We start from the raw sequence: 20,529 nt of genomic DNA on the forward strand, positions 1-20,529 counted from the left end.
TCAAATAAAATTACAGGCCTTCAGTCCAAATGACAACTTGAACAATGCTGCGTTGGAAGGAGACATGATTATACAATCTTGAAGTTGTGCAGTGAAAGCACAAAGGTGCTATCCGGCAGAAGAAATAGAACTAATGGGAGAAAATTCTCCTTTCTTGAATAATGGGCATTCTGCGATTGGCGTAAATAAACAAGCTTTCTCTTGTTTCTGTTTTGTTGACTCACTTCTAAGACATCATTCCACGTGCCTCTGGTGCTTCTGTGTTAAGTGGCTGAGAAAAACAGACTCAGCCTCTGTTGCAGGAGAAGTTTGCACACCTGGTAAAGACGGACATTTTTTTTTATGTCAACCAGAAGAAGACCGTTGCTGCTTTGAGTGGTTCTGACCTAGAACTCCACAATCTCTTGCTGTTGGTCATGCTGAATAGACCTAATGGGGATTGTAGTTTAGAATCTCTGACCAACATCTGATATTTCTTCATCTGAAGTCTTGGTTTTGTCCACTTCTATTCTTGGCTTTTCGTTTTTTTTGCAGACTTTCATTTCTTTGACAAAATAAATCCGTACCTTGTGCTGTTCATTTCTGAGCGCACTTGAGTGTTCTTGCTCTCTAAGATTGTGTGCTACATCAGTGTTTGCTTAGCCTTAAATAAACTACAGTGGGCCAGAATCTCAGAACATACCATGCCACAGATAACCAGATCACCTTGTGGCTTATTGTATTTTATGAAAGCCCAGTCTAGAGATAAGACAGTAATATATCCCTCGCTCCCCATTGTGTTGAAGCTGATCTTATACAAATACACCCACAATGTTTGCAGTCCAAAATCTGCCAACTTATTCTCCAACTTGAATTGACTTCCTACTTCAGTTGCCCACAACCAACATATGGGAGAGGGGGACTAACAGCATCTCCTCCATTCAATTATTTGAAGGCTTATTGCTGAATATTGAGTGAGAGCATTTGCTTTGACCTATGAGAATAAGCTTCAAAAAGCCAAGAAAGAGTAAGATTCCCCTTTAAGACAAGTCTTTATTTTTCTCTGTGTGATGTAGGTCAACGTCTGCTGGTGATATTCTTCTTACACAAGGAAGCTTGACTGCCTGAGAAGCTGAGGACATATGGCTGATTCTGCAGCAAGCAACTTGATCTAAAATATAAATATATTTTAGCTACTGGATATATTTGTCCCTAAAACATAGCAGATTATCAGTTCTCTGTGGAATATTTATTGACAGTCCCCTATCATCTGAGTGCTACCAACCCACAGTGGCTATCTTGTCTATGTGGCCTTACTCAACAGATGCATTCACTCAACATGCCTAATCAGATTATTAAAATATTCTGGGCTGAACTGGGAATTTATAAAAATGACTTTGCATAAGAGGTCAACCACCATCTCTGCATAAGAGGTCAACCACCATCTTCTAAGGTTGACATTAGCTTAGTATGTTGTATGAAAGCATCTCTTAAATCTTGATGGGGTCTAGTTGAGCTTGACTGCTGTTGCTTACTCCTTCCATTTGGAAGGGTCTTTGGCTTGGACCACAATGCAATGGAAGAGTGGTCTATTCCACTTCTGGCTCCACAGGAAATGCTTTGGATGCTTTATCCTCCTGTAAAAACTCCTGCTGGCTAAAAAAATTAGCACCATTGTGCTTGTTTTCTACTAAGGGAGGTGGTTCTTCTCAGAAGATAAACAGTCAAGGGGACTTTTAGGATTCTGCTGCATGGATACTCAAAGCCCTTACTCCCCCAAATATCCATTGTTCCTTCTCACCAGTTTTAACCCCAACTTCTGGACTTGCCTTTGGATATGGAGCCTGTGGTCCAAGACTTGAGTGACTTTAAAGAATGACATGAGTGTTTCCGCTCAATGATGCAAGGGTAATTTCCCAGGATGGTGGCTGAACTGATCCCCTCTGAAATCAGATGGAAGAATAGAGGGAAACACAGATATAAAATCTCAAATAAGATGTAGAAATTCTGCTTTCTTCCACAGAATCATTTAAGGCATGTTCTATCATAGCTCCTGAACCAAATCTTGCCCTGAGCAGGGCAGCGATCACACGCTTGCAAGTGTTTCATTGTTAAGGCCAACCCTTGTGAGTTTGTGTGAACCCATCAAGTTGAGGAAGGGAGTACCACATCAGAACAGGAAGAAACTATGGGTGCCTTACGGAAATTGCTGAGCCGAAATTTCCCACAACAGAAGTGTATCTGGCATTGCTTCCTTACGTTTTCCTTCATGAGGCAGTAGAAAACAAAGATGAAGAAGCCTAGAAAGGAAAGCAGATAAAATTTTCCTTGCATTCCACACACTCTGCTCACCAAGGTTTTCGTAAATTATAGGAAGGGTCTAGGAGCAGATGAGTTGCAGAAGGCACCAAGGCATCCCACAAAAATTAACAAAACATCGACAAAACCAGAAATATTCTGGTTCCTCAATGGACATTACAAAATGTTCTACCATACCGTAGGGAATTGAAGACTCCAAAATAGGAATCTCATTCCCACCCCCCCATTTATAATTTCTAGAGGAGACAATGAGAAATCTCATCAAGTGGTGGGACAGAGAAGAAAGAGGAAATAAAGAAGAGCAGACACAAATTATACCTTAATTACAATTGGAAATATTTAATGGAAGCACCTTGAAATGCAATCTCCTATATCTAAAGGTGCTCCACCATCTCATGACCTGAGTATTGTCTCCTTGGGCTTCCCTCAACCTGGCACCTGGAAGATGTTTTGGAATTATTCTACCATCATTCTAGTGTGTTGTAGGGAGATGGAACTTTGTCACAATAGAACTAAAAGAGCACCAGGACCTTGTAGTTGGAATTACCAAGGATCACAACTAGGTCATGTGCTCCTCTTGTGCTATGGTCCTTCCCCCATGGTCAGTGCACCTTATCATGAGACTTACCTTGCAAGGAATTGCAAATGGCAAAGATGTACATGAAGGCAATCTTCAAGGGGCCCCATGCAAAGAAGGCAAAACCCCACGTCAAACCCAGCAAAAATGTCAAGCTGGTCACTCTCTTCAAATCAAGGAGGAATTCTTTACTCTGGTCCCTCCCAACCCTGCAATTGTTGGTTTTCATGACACGGATTTGACAAAGGACAGTAACAAACATGCTGATGTTGATCAGGAATACCAGGATGAAATAGCCAACTACAGAGATGTAAAAAACCCAGTTGTCCTGAATCCAGCAACTGGAGAAAGACAAAGGAAGATGTGTTGGTCAACTCAATATTGACTGGTTGAAGTTTTGATCCAACCTTCTTAGAAGATGCCAGGCAAGAGAAGGCAGGTTTATAGATAAAAAGCAGCACCTTGGATAGATGAATGGATGGATTTGATTTGATTTATGTCCATCTTCCATCCACAAACCCATGCATGGTATGTGATGCTTCCTCAGCCTCCTATTTTTTCCCCACAACAAAAATCCTGTGAAATAGGTTGGACTGAGGCTGAACAACTGACCCAAAGTCTCTCAGTGAGCTTTCATGATAGACTAGAATCTGAGTTTTCCTGCTCCTAGCCCAATATTTTTACCACTGCAACATGCAGAAGTAGGTGTGCAAATAATTCAGGGGCTAAAGATGGAACAGTATCAATTATAGCAACAGGGCTGCTGTTTTCTCCTGCTGTTCTCCCAGGTAAAAATAATCAAAACAAGAGACTTACAACTGCATTGATGGGCTGTCAGTGTTTCTTCTCAAAGCAAATTCAGTCCCATAGAAGTCTCTGCTGATACTGAGGGCTACAATTACAATAAGTGCTGGAATTCCTAAGGACCCCCAAGAAAACAAAACTGCATTAACCGAAAAAGGAGAAATGCCTGCAGAGGTTTAATTAAGTCCTAGCTGGAGAAAAGAAATGAAATAGGGAAGCCCCCATTAACAGGGAAAAGTGTTAACAATAGGTGAACAAAGGAAGAATTTGCTTTAATATCTAACATCCATATAAAAAAAATTAAGAGCAGTTCAGCCTTGTGAAGCTTAAGAATTAATTTCAATGATTTTGTCACATTAAAATGGGAAATGTTAACAATAAGGAGCTGTAGGGCATCATCCTGCATTTGTGGGCGACATCCACCCAAGTTTTAAACTGAATACAACATACAGTAGGTAGATTCAGAAGTCTTCTAAGAGACAAGTCTTCTTCTCCCCCCCCCCCCCCCGAACTCTGGCCCTGTCCATTCTAGCCAACCAGATGCCCTAATGGGAGGATTGCAAGAAAACACCAAGTAGCCTTGTCTCCATTCCTTCAGGTTGCTTGATGGACCTTGGTACCCAAAGATAGGTTGCATCTCCCTCTGGTGGTGCCATCGAGAACTTATTTGGAGGTGTCCTTTCCTGTGTGCCCACGCTGAAAGCTACCAACGGCACACATCTCTTAAAAATGTAAATCACATTGCAAAATTCTGAAACGGGCATGATGTTTACAAACTGGAAATGTTCATATAAACAATAAAAGCTGCATATCTCTGATACTTACCCCAGCCAGCTATGGAAAACCTGAGCATGTAATATGGAATGTAGACTTTGAAGACTCTCACCAGGGCAAAATACATGTTGATGGCTTCCAGACCCATCCAGGTAAAGGCAGATAGCAGGGAGTAATGCAAGGCCACGGCAACGGTGATGCAAAGGCCAGAATTCTGAAACGTGGCTAGCCAAGAGTTCACCAAGAAAGCAAGGTTGAGCATCAACAAAGCAAAGCAGAGGTTGATGAGGATTTTGGAAGGATAGTCCTCCCGGAGTTTGCTGGAATGAAAAGAGGGAAAGACATTAACTTCCTACACTGTCATACAGATATCGTTACTTGATTTCCTTTTATTCATGATTATCTATCTATCTATCTATCTATCTATCTATCTATCTATCTATCTATCTATCTATCTATCCTCTCTCTTTCTCTCATCTATCATCTTCCCTCCATCCCTCCAATCATCTGTCTAGATCTATCTAATCTTCTACAGACAATTAATGTAATATGTAGCTTGACCCTACCAGATTTGCAGGAACTTTGATAAAGAAAAATAAAATTGGGGATTGAAACAAAACCTAAATATATTTTGTTGAGTTCAGAAAGAAAAACAGACAGCCAACTTGACTCACTCAATCGAGAGATAAACCAACAGTACCAAGCCCAGGAAAATGGAGGAAATGCCACACCCCACGTAGGTCACCAATGCTAAAGCCCACTCATCAGCATCGCTGAGGGGTGTCCGAGATAAGTCCTAAAAAAAAATATGAGACAGTCCATACAATTGTCCCCATCTGGTGCCATCCAGATGGCTGGCTGGAGAATGCTGGGAGTTGAAGTCCAGCGGTCCTAAAGTTGCCAACATTGGGCATTCCTGATATATGTGCACTCTGTTTTTTCCCACTGTAACTGGGGCAAAGATTGAAATCAACTTACCAGTAGAACTCCAAAATGGGTCAGGTGATTACAATTGCAGATTGTATAGGTACTATTTGTATGCTTCATTTCACAACCTGAGGTATTCCAGCCACCCAGGCCATCTGCACAGCAGAGAAATGAAATATTTCACCCATGGTTAATAGCTCCTGGCTGCTCTTTATAGCTGCTGCCTGACTTCAAGGCTACACTGAAGGATGGAGGGAGTGTGAACAAAGATTCATGCTGGCTTGTTGAGAACATGAAGATGTTGCTCACCATCTCTCAGACTTACATCTTTGGATTCCTCAGTACTCACCATTCCTATTGAAGTCCCAAAAGACACAGTGCACAGTAGCATTATCCTAGTAGTAAAAAAAAGAAAGAAAATGGCTTAAGCAAAGGAAATCCTAGATAGGAGATAACTCCCACATATGCTGTACCAGTCACAACCTTTGATACACCTTCTCTTCCCTCAAGTCAAGAGTTCTCTTTGTGTTACCACTAGTAGAAATGAGCAGGATTTTCTCCAATTTCCCAGTTCTCTAGTTGGGCAACTCAGTGCCCTGGAAATATTGTTGGATTTGCCCATTGCTGATATTCAAAGTTTTGGTAAAAATGATAATATCTGCATGTATGAGGTGAGATGGCTAAATACAGTTTATGCGCCATCTGACTCATTGCAATGTTGACTTAATTAATGACTGTTTACTTTATCTGCTATTTTGGTCCAGAATTGTAATTAAAAAATTATGTTGTCTATATCTGAAATGTTATTTCTCTTTAGTGCATCCTGTTCACTGACGGGATGACAGGGAGAGTGAAAATTTAGCTCAGTCAATCAATAACAATGTCAAGGGAGCTGTGTCTTTCCATATTTCTATTCTTCTAACTCCACCAAGGTCTAGGATCTCCGATATAGCCTCTTTCTTTGATTAAATGAAGGCTCTCCACAAGTCTATAGGCCTCTCTTGATCCACAGTCTTCTCAAACCAGTCCTCCTTGATGACTCCAGCTAAGTAATGCATTTCAATGTTGTGAAAATAACACAGGTGCCTTTGGCAACAATGTGGTACTCTACCCCATGTGGGTTTCTGTGCTGCAGAACTATGCTGACTGGTTTCTTGAGGTCTTCAATTGTCTTGTTTTCAATGCTGGCACCTACAACGTAGGTGTTCAGAACTTCGTTCTTCAAACTATTGTCCTGAAAAAGAAACACAGATTTTTTTTTCCTCCTCTCTCTATCCTACTCATCTCTCAGGGCCATTTCCAACCCCTTTCCACCAGAATGAGGGGCACACAAGTTAAATCTGGGGGTTCAGCTGTTTCTTCTTCCTTGGCATCCATTGCTAATTTCCTTCTACTCTTGCAAATCCAGCCTACTTACCTCAAACAATGACGGCGCACCAAAAAAGGTGAATTGAATCCCAGTAAAACTGTCTCCATCCAAAGATTGGGACTTTAGGTAATTTTTCAACAATCCTGGCAAATATATTGAGGCCTGAACATCCGTGAAGGGTGTTGATTGGATGCTGAGCTGTATGGGAAAAGATCTAGAGTTGATTTCAAATTAATTCAGGAAATATCTGGCAGAAATAGGTGATAAAGAGGTGGGGAGAAACCCAGTGTTAAAAGGTGGCCCACCTGTGGGCTGGTCTCCAGAGTGTAGAATACAATCCCAAAAGCAACTCCTTGGAAGTTCATGGGATCTGGCCGTAGCACCGCCAAAGCCAGCCTAGGCAGGATGATGGATTCATTTCTCCCATTGAAGTTCATCTTGAAACCAATTTGTTCCATGATCGTTAAGATTCTGGAGAAAGTACACAAGAGCTCAGAAAACAAGCAAAAACAAAGGAAGTGCAGTTGCCTTTAGAAAAAGCCCCTTTGGGATATGTTTGGAAGAGGGAGTGGTAAAAGGAAACCGAGCCAACAAAGAACACGATGATTGGCACCAGCAAAGCTGACACCAACCAGCACATAGAAAAATTGAAAGAAGTAGTGCAGGATCGGAAGATGTGGAGAGATCAGGTCCATAGAATTGCCAAGAGTGGGACATGACTAAGTGGATAACATCTAATGGGTAGCGTATTCAGTAGTGGCACATCACTGTGTTCTCACTTGGAACTGGAAAGGTGGAGAGAACATGGCCGGGTGAGGAAGCGTGCAGGGGGTGTCATCATTCAAGATACGGCAAGCTCTGTTCCTGCTAACGTGATTGTATCATAAATTCTGAATTCCCACTTTTCACAGCACATCTGCTACCCACAATCACACTAACAAGTGCTACTGTGGAGAACAAAAACATTTGCCAGAGATGGGATCCATCCATCATCTTCAGATGTTTCATGTTAGCTTGTAGTCCTTATAAAAAGCATTTCTCCTTTGCTGCTTGGGCAGGAATATATTCTGCAAACTTCTGGGTGTGCAAAGGCAAGCCTGGGAGTGAAACGTCGCTAAAGGTCTGAATAAGGAGAAGCAAAAATTTGCCCCTCTTTTTCTTTGAAATCCTAGAATTCTATTTTCTTGCAAAAGGTGTCTGTTCGTTACCGAAAAGCTGCAGACTTTGGATTCTGGGCAGTTGGAAATTTAGTGGGAGGCAAATATTTCTAGGAGAATCATGACAAAGTCTAACACTTTTTCTTTGGCAAACTTACCACATGTTCTAAGCAGGCTGTTCATCCCTTTTTGGATTCCCATGTTTTTAAAACTATAGAAAGGAGGTCAATTTTTTTTTGTCTTGTCCTCCAATGACTGTGAAAAACCATGGACTCTAATTCCACATTACAGTAATGCTCCAGTCCCAGACTGTTTCACACAAGCATCTCAATCTGGAACCAAGAACGTAGAACTAAGAGAAATTTCCTGACAGTGAGAACAATCAATTGGTAGAACGGGTTCCCTACAGAAGCTGTGGGCGCTCCATCAATGGAGGTTTTTAAGAAGAGACTGGACAGCCATTTGACTGAACTGATAGAGGGTCTCCTGCTTGAGCAGGGAGTAGGACTAGAAGACCTCCAAGGTCTCTTCCAGTTCTGATATTCTGTATTATGAATTCTGGATCCTCAACTCAGAAATGACCGTCTGATTAATAGGTGACCATGGTTTTTTTTCATACCTGTTGAGTACAGTTTGCATATCCTGCAATTGGATTTTATCTTCCATAAAGATATTGATAATTTGCAGTATCTTCCTAGCCAGGGCCAGGCTGATTTCTTCACAGTTGGCTATATCGCTCAATTTGTTCACCAGGACCTCAATTTCATCTTTATTCAGATCGGAAAAACTCAAGAGAAATAAAATGTGATCTGCTACCTCTTCCGCATTTTCTGCAACAGAGCAAAGACAGAAGCTCCTTTTGATAAAGATCTAAGCCGTGGCCAGAAGCTGACATGCATCTCGCAAGACTTCTGGGTTTTGAATGGTTGACCTCTTTGCAAGCAGAAAGCCAGCAGGAGCCAATCTGGGTCGGTCACCGGGACCAGAGGTTTAGTCTTCCGAGCTTTCGGACCACACAATTTGCTAGAGAGACGTTCCTTGAGGATGGGCTCCAGCACGAGTCCCAAAACTTGGAAGACGAAACCTCTGGTCCGGGTGAGCGACCCAGATCAGATCCTGCAACATTATCCTGGGACACGTCTATTTGCCTTCATTCGTGAGAAAGCTAGCAGCTTGTGGGGAAAGATTATAGGTTTCTCTTTCAGGGAGACTGCGTTTCCCCGTGCAGGACATTCACACACATACAATTTCCCCGAGTCTACTGCACACTATCGCCCTTTTATCCCACTTCCCTCCCAACAAGGAAGGCCTTCAAAGAAATGGGAGGGAAGTAGGATCTCATCAGGTGTAGCTAGAGAAGAAAAGTAGATAAATCAGGATTGGTTTTAGCATTCTTCGGCATAAAAACAAACCCACCCAGGAACTTACCAACTGTGACGGTGACATTTTTAAGATCCAGTATATTATCTGGCAAATTTTGCAACAGAGGACAAGCAGCCAAGTTTGGCCTCTTCCAATAGGCTTTTTCAGTCCGAAGGTTAATCAAGCTTTGAAACAAAAGAGAGATATCAGAGACATTAGAAGAGTAGGCAATATTCTTTTGTCACGCTTGCTTGCTTGTCCTTTGGTTTTCTTTCAGGTGGGTTTTCGCTTGGCTGAACTGCTTAACAACCACCTTGGTCAGTAAATGGAAATCTGGTCCCAATTGTGCTCGTAAGTCAAGGACTACCTGAGGTCCACAACTTGGACAGTCATCTTCTGGATAAAATATGATGGCCATGGAGATCTTTTCCTGGTTGGAGTTTGTCCACCCTAATTGTTCTTTGGAAAACAAGGTCCACCAAGCATCATATGAGGTATGATGTCGGGGTGGGGTGGGTGGTCAAAGAATGGGAGTTGGTGCATTCCTTTACTCACCACAGTCTGGAAGCTGCCAACTCTCGGTTGGCCTCGCAGGGCAAGGTCATCACATTGGGAGGAACCATCTTTGGCCAAGTGTAGACACCTTTGTAGTTGGACCAGACGGTCTGTTCAGAACACGATTCTGGATCTTTGAGACAAGAAGATAAGAATGGAAGATCACCTAACCTTTTTCTCCTCAATCATTTCAGTATTGACCCTAAAAGTTGTGAATGAGAGGAGTAGGTTACCACTGGAGGGTGAGCAGTCGTGATATCTAAGATGCCCCTGCCTTTGCAATCGGAGAGGTAAGGAGGTATAGCAAGCTTTCTCCTCTTAAGCTGTGTCCTCTTGTGGTGTGTGACTCGTGAATCCCTCAGAATAAAACCAAGACATTTTAGACTGAAGTCTTCATCTAAGCTCAAAGTTTGTTAGGCCACTTTAATGAGAGATGCTCTCATTTTATTATCTCGGGATTATTGTATGGAAAGAAGAGGGACTATTCAGTTGGAAGACCATTAGGACAAAAAAAATCCAATGACTATATTACCAAAAGAAATAACATGTGTATCCTTTTGCTTCACACTCATGGACAATTGATCTTCAGTGTAATCCCCACACAAGGTGTTTTGTAGCTTCCACACGATCTCCTGCATGCTTTGACTGGATCTGGCCTTGATGATGGCCTTTGAGGAATATCTGGAGACACAAGGAGAAACACACTCATGGAGGATTCAATCTGTGGCTCTTGGATACCAGGTGCCAAGGCTTAAACCATGTCAATGAGCTGAACCAGCTCCCTCCTCTTCTCCACAGAAGGTGCTGGGCCCACCTAGCCAAGAAGTCAAATAAAACCAAGGTGCTGCTTCTCAAGGGGCATGTCTGATGATTATGGTTTGCAGTTCCAGAATTTCGGCCACAGGAGGGCTGCCAGTCACCCTGGGTGGACACCAGCTGCCTAAAGCTTCAGAACCCAGGACCCTTGAGTTGAATTGGGGTGACTTCAAATTTTAAAAAAGCACCTAAATAAGGTTGACAGATTTGGGAGGGAGATTGTCTATCACTCTTATGCTTCCCTTGGCAATAATTTTAGATTCAGGGAGTATCGGCCACTGGCAGGGAATTCTGGGAGCTGAAATCTAGGATAGAATGTCCCACAAGTTCAGGGTGGTCTAAAAACCAGGCACTCCCTGAACAATGATGTGAAAATGTTGGCAAGTTTTGAATCGCACCCCTTACCTCCGGGAAGACAGTCTTCCATTCTTCCGTTCAGAAGATCCACAATGCAGAATAAAAGAAATAACAAGAGTTAACTAGCATGTTTACAGCATTAGGTGCGCAATTACTGCCTGCGATGGATCCGATGGATCGGGAAGGAGAAGCTCAGCAGGGAGAAAAGTGGCTAATTAGCAAGGTTCGTGATGCTCCAGGCGGAGGTGTAAAGGTACCACTTTTCTCCAACTGGCAAGGCTGCCAACCTTCCTCCCTTCGCTCAGATTACCCTCAGCATTTAGGCTTTGATTACCGCTTTGCGGAGACATTCCAAAGCAATTCAGTGGAATTGCAGATTGCTTGGAGAATAAGTGATAAGATGGGAGGGAGGGGAGAGAAACAGGATTTAAAAAAAAAAATCAATCTGCCTAGAAGAAAAAGGTGGCTGATATTCTGCAGCAAAAGAAAAGCAACAGTTTGGCATTTCCAAGATGGAAAGCCACACTAACGTGTTTCATCAGCAGCCAGCAAGATTCAGTTGCTAGCAGTAGGTATAGCAAGGAATGAGTAGCCTTGAGGTCAATAAATCAGTCTTATTGTGTACAGAAAATGCAGTGATGTTCTCAGTGGTACCTTTTCCTTTCTTGTTCATTGGGATGTTCAGAATGGAAAGCTATAGGGCTTGATTTGCTTGGGTCTTTGTGTTACCGTGGTTATATTTACCACTGGTCCCTAGAAGACACTACACAACCCATTTCATTCTTGCTGGAGCTGGCAATAGAAGCTGCCTACAACTGATAAGCCCCAAGAAGAAAGAAACCAGTCAAATAGTGCCTCCTAGTGATCAGTTGTGAATATAATCCCTCTAATCCAAAATATTTTCTCCACCCAGGGAGAAATGGCAAGGAGCTTTGAGCCATTTGCAAGAAGCTTCCACCTTTGCAGAAGCATAAACACTTTTCCAAACCATGAACCGCAAGGAAGGCCGGGACTAAAATTAGCCCAGGTAAAAATATGTATGCTCAGTGACCCCTAAATAATAGCTGGCAATTGATGGGAGGAGGACAAGCCAAGATTCTCTGCCTTGCAAGGTTTCATTTCTAGGGATTAAAAGGGTGGCCAAGATGCTATTAGATGTCAGGGTTATTTCTCCTCGTTTAATGTGCCAAATAAGCAGAGCATCAGCCGCCTCCCTCCAGTTACTAAGGCACCATCTTTGCTGCTACCATGGCAATTTCTCACTAGAGAAGATACAGGAAAGAAAGAGGAGGAAGGATGAAAGAACGCATCAGAGTCTGAAAGAAGGGAGAAAAAAAATCAGGGCTTGATGGGGAAAGAGGTGGTTTAGGATTTCTAAATACATACCTCAGTGTTAACCTGCCTGGTTCCTTGTGATAATTTGTGGCTGTGTTGAAAGAAAGATATTTCAAGATCATTGTGGGTGGGTTTAAAAAAAATATCAGTCAGGCAGGGAAGAGGAAGGTGCTGTAGTGAGAGATTTATTAGGTTGGGTTCCAGGTCCTGAATTTGGATGGAAAGAGGTCCCCAAATGTTCTTAGTCACATAACTCAATCTAAATATGTCTTTAGCCCTAATAAGATAAGTCTTTAGCCCTGATAAGTCATGATCTACTGCCATGTTTTGTAAATGTTTTTCTCGTAAGGGCACTTCGCCTTTTTAGACATGATGGTGGACCCCAGAGGATAGTTTGTATGGATTGTATTTATTGACATTTACTGTATTTGACGTTAAAATGGGCACATTTCCTGCTGCTAGCGCTTCTCACGATGGTTGGATGGGAGCTTTGTCTTGTATTCTTTTCCAATCTAGACTGGAAAATCTTTCTGATTTCGCAGTTCCTTGCTCCCTGTTTTTTTTTGGGGGGGGGGGGGAAGAGAAAAAAATATGCTTACCAAGCTGTCTTGACGTTATGGTTTGTCATCACAAATTCTGAATTATTTAATTGTTTCTTGAACTGTAATAGAGACAAATGATCAATCACAATTGGGTTCCTGGCTCAACCTTATCCAGTATTTGTCTAAGAGCAGCAGTCATTTTCAAAAATGGTCATCAAATGTTTATGCCAGAATCAGTGCTTCTTTAGGATAAAGCTCCTCAACCTCTGCCGCTCGGAGTTCTCTGGACTTCAACTCCCAGAATTCAGAACGCTGGCTGGGGAATTCTGGGAGTTGAAGTCCCTACATCTTCAAGTGGCTGAGGTAGAGAAATACTATTTTAGGACAATACTGCATTATCTCTGTCCAGCAAATTGCGCAGAAGACAGGAGGGAATCACCCGGTGTCCCACTTTCCTTCTCTATTCAAGTAATGTCGTCTACATGAAAGGGTTAAAGCTGGAATAATCAGCAGCTATTCCCTGTGAGAGCTAAACATCTACACAGATGTGCAGTGAGAGAGCATCTCTGCTTCTGCCAGGCAATGAAATATCTCTCGCTGACCAACACCCTTCCGCCCTGCCCATTAAACAAGCCAGCTTTAAACGGATCCTAATTCAGACTTACCCAAGTTGCAGAAAGCTTTTTGGCATCATAGCGATCGCACTCCCTGGGGGGCTCCCAAGTCACGGAAAAGTTCATCTGGAAGCTGTAGAAGGTGTCCGTGATCACTGAAAGGGGGGAGAGATGGGGAAGCCAGCTGATCTTCAAGCTTACTTTCAATTGTGTTGGCCTTTGACTTTGATTCATAAGCTTTCTGTACTTTAAATGTGTGATCTACGACGACGCACCTTTATAAAACTATGGGGGTTTTGAACAGGGTAGTTTTTGTTACCGTGCCTATTTTGGAAATGCGTGCAGAACAGAATTCTTTTTTTTAAAATGCATTTTAAGGTATTAAAAATATACTTTTTCATGGCTAAAAATGTATGATTGTCTTATGTTGTTTTTAATTATTGATAGCCGTGCAGAATATTGAATTTGAGCAGGGCTGCCTTGTAAATCAGATTCATAACATTGCTTTGTAAGAAGATTTCCATCTAGGGTTTGCTTTCTTTGCTGCTTGTGAAATTACCTGGACTCAGCACAGAAGGGAGCCCAGGAATGAAACAAACACCAAGCGACTCAATGTGGCACGATCCTGCCAAATCTTCCACACCTATGGAGGGTAGCAATATCTGATATCATTCTGACATTCTCCAAGGTTTTATCACCGCTTTGTAGAAGCCATCAGGTCAATGTTTAGGGAGGGGGGGAACACTCTTAAGCATTCCAGATGTCCCAAAGGTGCTTTTTTTCCCCCAAAGGCAACTAGACTTTCTTGGGTTTTTTTCCTTGAAAATGTTTCATTTCTCAGCCGAGAAGCTTCTTCAACCGAAGTTCTTCGGTTTATTTCTTTAACTGAAGAAGCTTCTCGGATGAGAAGCAAAATATTTTCAAGGAAAAAAAAAACGAAGAAAGTCCAGTTGCCTTTTGGAAAAGCACCACCATGACCTGGAGGATGGAGAATCTCCATAGACATTAAGCATCTGGGAGTTCCATACCTGTAACGTTTGGATCGGGGGAGGTGATTGTTGGAAAGGCAGATGTGGGCTCCTCAGCACCTGTAGAAGAAAAGGGGGAAGTACAGATGCGAAGGAGGACAAAGCACACCCCTTGGGAAAGCTGAGGTTGGAAAAAAGACACCAGGGAGACAAGTCCACACATCTTCAAGTTGAGAAACACTGATTTATCTATCCAATTTAGATGGCACCCGTCTCATAGGCATGATTGCTGCTGCTCAGACTGTTGTTGCATGTATGAAGGGTAGCAAAGAGGGCTGTCTGATGTACCGTTCTGACATTCTCCTGTACCGCTATCAGGTCAATGCTTGGGGGGGGGGAAGTCTGAAGCATCCTAGAGTTCCATACCTGGGGAAGTGATAGGCGGAAAGGCAGATATAGGTTCCTCTGCACCTATCAAAGAAAAAGGGAAAACGCAGGTATGAAAAGGGACATACGTGACTAGGAATTTTGAGGTTGGGAAGAAAAACTCAGGGAGCTCATGGGATCGTGAACAAGAACCATGATATGCAACAATTATCTTAGGAGAAACGCTGCATAACTGAATCTTCCATTTATTGTTTTTTTTTCCTCACAAATAGGGAAATGGGGTTACTTTCTTTTGATTTTTCCTGAATTTTCCCACTGATTTTATGTCTTTATATTCCCCCCCATCTGGCTGGGGACGTCTGGGAGTTGAAGTCCATGGGTCTTCAAGTTTGCCATGTTGAGAAACATGGATTTATCTGTTCAATGTATACGGTGCCCACCTCATAGACGTCATGACTGCTGGTGCTCAGACCTGTGACTGTCTTATCTGCTCCAAATGCCAGACTTTGTCCGTAAATTGTTGCTTATTCGAAAGGAGGAAGGAAAGTCATTTATACCCTGTGTGGAGGTTCTCATATACGTCAGCCAAGATTTGACAGGCAGCTCATAAATAAAATTTTAAAGCTTAAGATTCTCATCAGGGATTCCAAAAGTTCAAAATTATAAAATAGAAAAGAAGAGCAGAGCAAGAACTGGGACAGGAATGCCCTGAAAAAGGAAGCAGCATTCTATATCTCCATTTACACAGAAATGCTAAGCCATGATCTGATTTAAACATGGTTTGTGAAAGAGTCCAGATTTGCTCCCCATAACATGCTAAGCCATAATATTCCTGAACTGAGCCAGTGGTAATTTGTTCAGGAACCATAGTTAAACACCTTACTGTAATGAGTGAACAAGATCTAGGACTTGCAGGTAAGCCTTCAACCTGCTCTGTTTTCTTTGCTTGTCCAATAAAATAAGAGAAAAGTGAATAATCCAGATATAAGTATGACAAATTTTGATTCAAATAGGCTAGGATCAAGAAACTACGGTTTCTTGTCAATAAAATAATGAATTTTGGAAAAAATGAGTCTACATTTAAACTCACCAATTATGAACTTACATTTTTTTGTATTTTATATATAAAATCATAACCGGATGTACTGTTTGGGGGTTTCGATGTAGACCCATCTTTTTTCAAAAATCATACACTGTATATATTCTGAATGACTGAAGATGGAGGAGATTTATTTGAAGAAGTTATGGATACTCACCGCAACGCTGATGCTGGGCAGACTCTGTCAATATATCTTGCAGAGACCAGTAATTCTGCCCCCAGCTGACCACATTTCCATCTTCACAACGCTCCATGTCTTGCTGACCTCTCCCATGATCCCACATCTGGAAGTAGTGCAAGACGCCAACGAAGGACAATTGCTGGATTAGTACTCCGTTGTAGTTCTTGTGCAATTGCCCCATCACTAATGTCCCATTGGGCCGTAGACAGCGATGATGGAAATCTGGCAGGGTTTTGTTTACCAGATTCTTTGCATCCCAGAAGAGCTGCAGGAGATGCTTCTGGCTGTCCCAGACACAGCAGATTTGGTGCATTCTGTAAGCCACAACGTACTGTCCCAGATCGAGGAAGCTGCCCATGAAGAACATCTGCAAGGTGGAATTATTGAAAGACAGAGCCAGCTCCACCTCATTAATGTTGGTGGAGGAACTGTTGACATCGTAGGAAAAGGCTGCCCCACTCGGCACACTTTTTTGAGTCTTGTTGAGGTCAACACATACAGTAAAGGCACAAAGTTGAGGGACATGCCAATTGGCCAAGGAAACATATTTGCTCATCATCCCCTTGAAGGTCACCTGCTTCCCTTTCAAAGACACGGATTCTGTTTAGGACAGAAGAAGAAGAAAATCTGAGGAAGGAGCGTCGATCCATTTGATACTGTGGATGAGTTTATGAGCCACTAAAGGAATTTTCAAAAATCATAAAGCTTTGGAAGAAAAGATCCTGACCTACGAAGAAGCAGCACATCCTGATTGGTTGGGAAAACTCATACCTGAGACAAGGAACAAGGTGGCCACAGCAAAGAGCAGGCTACCAAAAATCTTGGATCCAGCATATCCAGCAACATCATACTTTTGACCATTCATCCTCTAGATCTGGTCTGAAAGGCAGAAGGGAATCTTCTGTCCTGGAGAAAAAAGATGAAAACAGAAACTCTGATCTAATCTCTCCCATCCTGGATATTATTCAAGATCTCACTTTCCCCACAGCCGAAACGCCCCCCACAGGCCTGGGTGGACCTCCAGGAAGTTCCAGATCAGAGGAGATTAACCCATTTACACAACTGAAATCCACCCTGCTTTGCAGGAATTAAGATTTTTCCTAAGTCAGTTGACACACGATGCTCCAAAGATCAACCACCAACCTACCTGAAAAAGGAGTCATCAAGAAGAGCTTTGCTCCCAGGTTGCAGAATCAAGCCCCCTTCCCATCAGTTTCTGGCTCATGTCTCAAGGAGGAAATTAAAATATCGATCCAGGGCAGTTCAATCTTCAGCAGCCAACAACAGGATATCACCAGGACTTTGGAAAAGTTACTGGAAACAGGGCAATCAGCCAAATCAGTCCCGCCTCTTTCTCCTTTATGACCTTCCTGATTTGTTGTTTTGGCTATTGAAATGTCATCTCATTTTTCTTCTCTGGACCAACCCTGTACTGCTTAATCTACTTCTCCAGATTTGTTTTTTTATTATTTCAAAAAACATCTCCTGTGGACAAGCCTAACCTACAAAGAAGCAGAAGAGACCACATGGGTGATGAAAAAACTGACATACATGTTGGAGTTGTGTCATTATAAACCTTCCGTTCACATGATGGACATCTGACTAGGAGGTTGCCCTCACCATGAGCCTTAGAAACTTGAAGATTCCTTGATTTAAAGCAAACTTGGAACATTTGTTGAAGAAAAGCACAACCCCAGAACTGATTTCATTGGCTAGAAGTGATTAGCATGACTGAACTCTGATCTTTAGAGCTTTCCATGCCATGGAAATTTCAATAATTTATTGGATCATAAAATCTAATCTTGCTAAGAAGGAAGGACAAAGATTAGATTAGTGCAATAAAATCATATGGGAATGGGAACATGGTTTTGTAAAGAAAGTTGTTCGGACAACTGCGAATCTTTAGGCTTCATCTTTTCTCGGACTGGATTCAGAAGTTTTTTCGCTGAGGGAGAAAAATCCCAAACCAAGATGGAGAAAATCAATCAATCAGAATAGAGCTGGGAGGGACCTCGGAGGTCTTCTAGTCCAACCCCCTGCTCAAACAGGAGACCCTGTACCATTTCAGGAAAACGGTTGTCCAGTCTCTTCTTTAAAATCTCCAGGGATGGAGCAGCTTCAGAAGACAAGCCTTCAGAAGTTATCTTCAGAAGATAGTCCTTGACTTACAATCATTTTTTTAGCAACCGTTCAAAGTTACCATGATACTGAGAAGTCCTCACACGTACAACCATCGCAGCATCCCTGCGTTCATGTAGTAGCGTCCAGGCGCTTGGCAAACCGGCTCCCATTTATGGCGTTTGCAGCATCCCAGGGTCATGTGACCATCCTTTGGGACCTTCTTTGGGGGCTTCCAACAAACAAAGTCAATGGGGGAAGCTGGATTCACTTAATGACGATAGCAAAAAAAGATCGTAAAATTGGGTGTGGCTCACTTAATAGTCACACTGCTTAGCTATGGAAGTTCTCTTCCTAATTGTGATCATAAGTCCAGGACTACCCGTACTTTTGATGGGGTGGCAAGAACCATCAGAAGGAAGAAGACCCAAGCTTCAATTTCACAGTTACGCTCAATTTTCAGTTTTAATTTAAAAAGAAATCCTGTTACAAACTTCCTCTTTTGTTTAGCTTTATTGCAATTCACACAGCCTTCTTTCCGTAAGTTTTATGAGTTTGGAGTTCTCTCTGGATTTTTCAAAGGATCAATTCGAAGGATGTCATTTTGGCTACACAAAGCTTAGCCCTGAACTTGGGAAGGCAGAGCAATTATCTCTCTACAGGCATTATTCATTGCGCGCAGACACCCCTGCTAAGCACTATGGGATTTGCAACAGTGCAAAAAAGAATGCAATCATTTATAGCTAGCCACGGGAAATTTCCATCTCCGAGAAAGCAAAACCGGGACTCAGCTCAAGGATGCTTCTCGGTTTGCTGCAGAAATCTGGCTGGAATGTCCTGGAAAAAGGGTTTTTACACACTTCCTCTGGGAGTCACTGTTGTGCCAAAAAATTGCAGCTTTCATGAAGATGTATGAGTTTTATTAGCTGCACAGCTGGAACTTTGGGCAAGTTCTCTCTCTCTCTCTCTCCCTCTCCCTCTCCCTCTCTCTCTCTCTCTCTCTCTCTCTCTCTCTCTCTCTCTCTTTCTCTCTCTCTCTCTCTCTCTCACACACACACACACAAGACAAATCAAAGAAGAGAAGGAGAACACTATCTTTTTTAAAAAGATATATATTTTATTAAAAGTTTCTTTTATTAATATAAACTGCAAAAAGAAAGAAAGACAATAGAAAAAAGGGAAAGGAAAGAGGATGAAAGCGACAGAAGGAGGGAAGAGGAAAAAAGAAATTATAATAAAAGAAACAAAAAGCAGTGATGACTTTTTTCCATGCAGTAGGATACCTAATATGTTTCTTGCAATTAAATTATGTTTCTTGCATGAATTGGGTTCTGCCTATCAGCTTTTGCAAACAATGGGTTGCCTCTGAAGGAAAACCATTTGGGGCTGGGGGTTCCTAATGCCAATTTTTTCTCTCCGTCTCCCAAACATTTTCTCCCCATGAGCCCAGCAACGCTTCTAACGTTCTGTAAAAGGCAGCTTCCTTGAGATGCCAAATACATGATTCATTTCCGTTCTCTCTGTTCAAGCTAAATCATTTCTTTCGATTCTCTGGATGTAAATAGGCACACACAATTTGTAAAAAAAAAAAAAAATCAGATCCCTTTTGGGGAAAAGAAAGGTTTGGGACCGTCCTTTTCATTTTAAAGGTCCAGCAGCCAGCAACGATTGAGCCTGGATTTTTTTTTTCCCCTGCCAGTGATGGAGATGTGGTTTGCTATGAGTGTGAGCCAAACATTTATTTCCTCTGCTGGGCTGGTGAAATAAGAAAAATGTGTAAAATAGGGCAGGCAGCCCCGAAGAAGGTGAGCTTGGAAGTTTGCAAAGCCTGTGATGCCTCGATGATAAATTTAAAAGAGTCTCTCTGGTGCATTGAAGAAAGGAGCAAAATTCTGCGGAGTTGGTTGACACAGACACGTCTTTTATGGCAGCGAACAAAACCAGCTTTGGAGTCTGAGCGACGTGCCTCCACAAAGCCTCCGTTGGGTTCAGCTGGAGCCGGGGCGAAGAATGTGTCTTTTATAAGAAGGTCGACACCACGGAGAGGCTGTCCTTCCTTCCAGCAGCACGTCCAGTCCAGAGAGGGAGCTGCCCAAATGCCCGGCAACCAGAAGAGACAAACCTCCTGTGGATGAGAATTTTAATGCTGATTTACTTTGGGCCAGTTCCAATTTCTCTCTCTCAACCCAACCTCCCTTGCAGGACTGTTGTGATGGGAAAAACAGGAGGGGAAAGGATTAGATATGTTTGCCACCTGGACTTATTTATAAAGGAATGAAAGTGGGATTA

The 20,529-nt window shown here is 42.4% G+C and overlaps 1 protein-coding gene across 1 annotated transcript; it reads right to left on the reverse strand.

The window, feature by feature from the left end:
• Window positions 1-1,007: 1,007 nt before the first annotated feature.
• On the reverse strand, window positions 1,008-17,500 carry ADGRG4 (adhesion G protein-coupled receptor G4). The gene is made up of 25 exons (XM_039354752.1): window positions 17,270-17,500; window positions 16,894-17,028; window positions 16,099-16,722; window positions 14,882-14,926; window positions 14,516-14,575; window positions 13,539-13,642; window positions 12,931-12,992; window positions 12,383-12,422; window positions 11,045-11,067; window positions 10,356-10,504; window positions 9,824-9,956; window positions 9,335-9,453; window positions 8,526-8,736; window positions 7,055-7,220; window positions 6,798-6,947; window positions 6,492-6,614; window positions 5,730-5,775; window positions 5,432-5,535; window positions 5,128-5,249; window positions 4,505-4,773; window positions 3,692-3,794; window positions 2,927-3,216; window positions 2,181-2,279; window positions 1,809-1,922; window positions 1,008-1,150 (listed from the first exon to the last, which is right to left on the reverse strand). Exons 2-25 carry the CDS (start codon window positions 16,985-16,987, stop codon window positions 1,020-1,022), a joined length of 3,381 nt encoding a protein of 1,126 aa, XP_039210686.1. The 5' UTR covers window positions 16,988-17,028; window positions 17,270-17,500; the 3' UTR covers window positions 1,008-1,019.
• Window positions 17,501-20,529: the final 3,029 nt, after the last annotated feature.

Source organism: Crotalus tigris, unplaced genomic scaffold (genome assembly GCF_016545835.1).
Source record: "Crotalus tigris isolate CLP2741 ecotype Arizona unplaced genomic scaffold, ASM1654583v1 scf7180000018585.330925593:3314079, whole genome shotgun sequence".
Lineage (NCBI taxonomy): Eukaryota > Metazoa > Chordata > Lepidosauria > Squamata > Viperidae > Crotalus > Crotalus tigris.

Bases quoted from the DNA above. Each gene is read 5' to 3' on its own strand.
- ADGRG4 (XM_039354752.1), bottom strand. From the start codon at position 16,987: ATGAATGGTCAAAAGTATGATGTTGCTGGATATGCTGGATCCAAGATT. The intron at 14,927-16,098 runs GTGAGTATCCAT...TTTCTTTGATAG, and splicing joins TGCCCAGCATCAGCGTTGCG to GTGCAGAGGAACCTATATCT. The intron at 14,576-14,881 runs GTATGGAACTCT...TTTCTTCTACAG, and splicing joins TCCGCCTATCACTTCCCCAG to GTGCTGAGGAGCCCACATCT.